This window comes from Centruroides sculpturatus, unplaced genomic scaffold, assembly GCF_000671375.1.
Source record: "Centruroides sculpturatus isolate CEXI.00-Female unplaced genomic scaffold, Cexi_2.0 scaffold56, whole genome shotgun sequence".
In the NCBI taxonomy this organism is placed as follows: Eukaryota; Metazoa; Arthropoda; class Arachnida; order Scorpiones; family Buthidae; genus Centruroides; species Centruroides sculpturatus.
The window spans coordinates 327,892-333,157 of NW_019384586.1; the positions used below are offsets into that span (position 1 = coordinate 327,892).

Sequence of the window (5,266 nt, forward strand, 5' to 3'; positions counted from 1 at the left end):
GTTAGTTGAAGGTAATTTCTTGCACATTTTTAGGAAAGAATATTTTTATATTTGTTCATTATTAATTAGATGCTGGATTTCATGAAGAGGTTTGGAAATAATCTAATTGGAATTTCCATTTAATTATGTGCCATTTACGATATTTTAAAGAGTAAAAATATGTTATTGTTTACATTTCCTATTAAAATTTGTTTAATTTCATATATATGAAAATTTCGTCTCAAGTAATTAAATATTGTATTTATATTATAATTATTTTCTCAAGATTTTAATTTTTAATTAATTACACGTAATCCATGCGCTTTCTTTGCTTAAAAGAATTAAGGAAGATTTTCTGTTCAATTATTTTCAAATAGAAAAACGGAACAATGATAACAAAATATTGAAATGAATACAGATAAAAGAGTTGTGTAGCCCACCAATGGGTAAGTACATTAATTAAACATGTGCTGCGCGAACCGCGGGTCACGACCCCGCTGGGGATCGCGAGAAAATTTTTCGGGGTCGCCAAATACAATTTACATAAAGCTTAAGACTTATTATACAGAAAGTACACTTTGAATCTTCTATTTTTATTTTTTACTTTTCTTTTGATTGCTTAGTTTAACAGGATAAGGTAACGGAATGAAGTTGTTAATCGAACTACAGTATCGAGGAATAAAGTTGTTAATCGAATTACAGTTAATGAGGGATGCCTGGGAGAACTTTCCATGGAAACTGACCGACAATTTAGGAAGGCAACACGAAAAACTTCATGTGGCCAGCTTGCGGCGACCTGCATTCAGCGGTTTTATCCATTCCCCTACTGACGAGTTCGCTTTGTTCTATTGTAAATATATAACTGCTATCTTTGATACTTCTTGTGTATGATAATAATTATAAATTTATTTCAAGAATTAATTTAGTCTAAGCGCACTTAATTCTGAATGTGATTGATTATTGATTGAAAAATAATGTCAAAGTCTGTTCCTATGGTGAATACATAAAATAACATTTCGAAAAAAAGTTATACTGAAAACACAACTAAATTATTCTGCGATTCACAGAAATGTCACTTCACCCTCACTATTATCTTTGATAAAATCGCAATAAAAACTAGTCGACATGTAAACTATGACACGCGTAGATTGGTCCCTTGCGCTGACTACACCAATCAGAATTTGCCTTCCAAATTGATCCTTGCGTGTCAAAGGAGAACCGGAATCACCCTGAAATTGTATTAATATATTAACTGTGAGAAATGTTAAAATATTTATATAACTTTAGACTTAACTTACTTCCATTGCTATAATTCCCGAATCCCTCGAAATGATATCAGTTCCTTTTAAAGGAAATTGAAAACGTTTCAGCCATGGCGATGGATCTGTAAGCGTTACAACTGCTGTTTGAAGATCATCGCAAGCTAAGTCTAAATTTTATCATCGTGTAAAAGAAATTTTATAATATATACTTATATAATAGAAGAACAATTGTTTAACTTAAGAAAATAACTTACTTTCTCCTATCCTTCCCCAACCTGCTAAGGTGGCGTGTCCTGAAATATATGTTTGGTTTCTATCAGCTACTGCTACTGGATATAATGTTGGTGTACTTACGATGGGCTTTTTCAGAATTAAAAGAGCAATGTCATTTTCGAATGTGTCCGGATCATAATTAGGATGTATAATTTTTCTTTTAAAAAACACCAAGGAACATTTCTTTTTGTTAATACCTCCAACTGCTCCGTAAATGTCTGTGACCAATGAACTTGTCTCGAGTCCTCTGGTTACGTTCGTACTAGGTTATGGTAGGTTAGGTTAGTTATTGAATAAGTTAGCGTTTAAAAAAATAATAAATAATAATTAAAATACAAATAAATAATAAAAAATTGGTGGTCTTTCTTGTCTCTGTCAATCTATCCGACTTGTCTAGTTTGTCATTCTGTTCGTTTGCTTTTCGCGCTGTTTGTTATCCTGTTAAGTAGTATTAAGATTCGCGATCGCATTCAGTTTTGTTAGTGTTAAGTAGATATAGCCTAAATTTTCCTACTAACAGCCACTTGGCACTAACTTCTACACTTAGCTATTCGTGGAGACACTCAATTATTGGTGTTTGCTACACTGAGGCTTTTAGATCCTACGGGGACTACGGTCTTGCAGCCTAAAAACTGTACGCCAACATCAAACATAGAGGGTACTGTAGTCATATGTACAGTACGCCGTTCAGAGGGATCCTACCTTTCTCTATTGCCTATCACCGCTCCCTCCTTCTTTCCTTCCGTTTCCCGTACTCTCTTTTCTGCCGGCTAAACACTTTGTGTACGGGAGATTTCTTTCTTGTATGTATGTACGACCAATGAACTAAAAATATATTTAAAAAATTATAATTAAGTTTCCGTATACAGAATAAATTAATTAAATTTGTTCAAATATGTAGAGTAAAGCATGTTTAAAAAGGAATTTGTCTAAAACGGTACCTGCCTAAACAAAAAGAGTTTGCTACCATGTTATTTAATTTATATACCTTGTATGTATTATTGTATTTAATTTAAATGTATTATTTTCGGAATTAATATTCGTGTGCAATATGCAAAAAAGAAAACCAGGAATTATCATATTACAGTCTCGGTGGACATCAGCATTGTTGTCATCATCTCTTGCTTTCTCCAACATGAACAACATACTCTAAGCATGTTTGGCATGTTTATCTCATAAATACATTATTCTGAAGTTCATGTTCTTTTATCGTCGTTAAAATCGCCAGCTCACAAGCCCAATGCGAAGCACGATGCTGATTAGCAAGAATATGAGATGTTTGCGCCATCTTGCTGTTCCGGGGCACACCGTGGCAAAGGGTGGTAAATACATTTGGCATCCTGGAAAGAAGGTGGTAAATGTACTTGCTTCTGTCTTTCGTTAATGATACGTTATATCTATGTCTAATACCATCTTCTTCCACGATCAAACTGTAGAATTGATAAAGGTAACCTTTTGAATTTTTTATCGTGAGATAGATAAGCGTTTACCCTATTCCTTCGCACCACTAACTGAAATTTCACGTAAATCTTAATTACCACCTTTTTCTGCCAAGCCTTTCAATTGCAATTAAGAATATTATTGATTTAAATGTATGCATTTTTTTCTAGGTACAAGTGCAAAACTCAAGTTTTGTCCATCATATGTTCTACTGATGACGAGTAATTGGTCATGGGTTCACAACTGACTAGTTTAAATTATTAAAATATTAAAATTGATTAAACGTACTGATGTATGACGTGGGCAGCTCCAACTGCTGTTTTGGTAGTAATCAATGAAAATGATCCTTTAAAGTATCCTCTACGGAAAATAGCCATCTGTAATTAAAAATATACAAAAGAATAAATTTATTGTATTGGAATTTATGAATCTTTTTCCTGCATAAATCTTCTTAGATCTTACTATAAATGGTACTTCACCCTTTGTAGCAGGAGTGCCTCCAATCATCCGTCGCATCATTATTCCTATTAGATTTATAGAAAAGTTCCTTTAGATAAAATTAATATTGTTAACTAAATTTTTCGATCAAATAATTACTTGAATGACTCCTGTAGTTTTCTGATAGATTAATGCTTAGCATGCTTAAAAGGATAATAAATAACAACCTGAAAATATAAATATTTTTAGTAATTTCATTTTAAAACATAAAGAAAATGTTTAGGTGTAGTTGATTGCATTGAATTTCTTATGGAGTGTGTCATTAAAGGAATGAAGTGCCTGAAGTGTTTTCCATTTCATTAATTAGTACCACAAGTTTTTTCATTGTGGAAATTCATTGTTAAAGTTCTATTACAGAAATTGGATACCTAAAGTCGATTTCATTGATTGACAATAGAATAGATAGCCTGATTGGGGATTTCGGAATAATTTATAGATTCAAATTTTGAAAACGTATAAAAATGGAGGTTTGATTCCTAATTCTTGTCTGTGAACCTTCGTAGTAATTAACAGAATTCTTTTACCATAACGCGCGTCGTGTTATCATGAATAGTGAGAATAATATAAATATAAAAGACAGCACAAAACATTCTTTTATACAGAAATTTCTGTACTGTAAACCAAAGACTTTCCTATTTCACAAAGTGATAATCATTCAGCGTACCTGCCTGTTGGTCAGGCATGATTTCGTGCTTATCCTCATATAGGCTAACAACTCTAAGCAAATTGTCTGCTCTGCCAAATCGCATTACGGAGAAACAAAGAGACTGTGCTTTAATCATCGATCAGCCAGTAATCACTGAAGTGTCTTGGACAATATAAGTCGAACCCAGGATAAGTGCGCGGACTCTAGCTCTGGCTATGGTAGTACAGCCCATTGGGGACCATCCTTCCTTGCCTTCTTCCCTTTCCTTGCCTTCATCCCTCTCGAGTGAAACTTTCTAATATAAGCCTACACTTTTCCATAGCGTTAAGCTGTTTGTACATACTTAACCAAAAACTGAGTAATGATAATCTCTGAGTTATCTCGTCAATGGGCGTTAAGGGGATTTATTAATTAAATTAAATTAATTAATTAACTTTTCGGACAGTGTGGCCCCCTTCCCAAAAGTGGCCTGCCCAGCGTATAGCCAAGCTATGGGTCTTAGATTTCATAACTATGTTCCGTCAATTCTTTTAAGTTTCATGAGCATTACTCTTCTGTTGCAGGTCAGGTGAGTTCTAGTCATCACCCTTGCCTAGCCCTTAAATAGCCTTATCTACATTGGCCATTTAATGAGTGGGTCCCGAATGCCCCACATTACTTTAGAATGGGCAGAGGGGCTCTGAGTTAGCCCTGCCCAGTAAAACATCGAGCTGTAGGTCATAGATATACTTTGCGATGATCTGCCGATTCCTCTCTGTTTTAAGCAAACATCAGTTGATAATTAGCCATAGTCGGTTCGAGACCGAAGTACAGCCAATTACAAGGACCGAAGTACAATATCATAACTAATTTAACCATTGTTGGTCAGGTGTAAACGCGCAATTAATAACAAGTGTTTAGTAGTTATTGAAATACTGTAAATTGATTTATTTATAAACGAACTTCTTGAAGAATTATTATTATTATTATAAAAATGTTGACAAAATGATTATGCCAAAATTGGACTGGGAACACAGAATAATTTTTAGACCTCTTAGGAGAAGAATTATTTTTTCCTGGAAAGATTTCAGCGCAGATCGTAAGAATAAATAGTAGTGAATGACAGCGAACCAAACTGCATTAAAATGCAATGTAGGCCTATGTCCCTGAAGCGTGTATAGTTTGAAAT

General features: G+C 33.9%; 1 protein-coding gene across 1 annotated transcript; it reads right to left on the reverse strand.

The window, feature by feature from the left end:
• Nucleotides 1-404: 404 nt before the first annotated feature.
• Nucleotides 405-3,674, reverse strand: LOC111624596. The gene is made up of 9 exons (XM_023367487.1): nt 3,552-3,674; nt 3,417-3,478; nt 3,243-3,331; nt 2,698-2,854; nt 2,237-2,339; nt 1,712-1,761; nt 1,496-1,601; nt 1,278-1,408; nt 405-1,208 (listed from the first exon to the last, which is right to left on the reverse strand). Exons 1-9 carry the CDS (start codon nt 3,592-3,594, stop codon nt 1,041-1,043), a joined length of 909 nt encoding a protein of 302 aa, XP_023223255.1. The 5' UTR covers nt 3,595-3,674; the 3' UTR covers nt 405-1,040.
• Between the last annotated feature and the right edge of the window lie 1,592 nt (nt 3,675-5,266).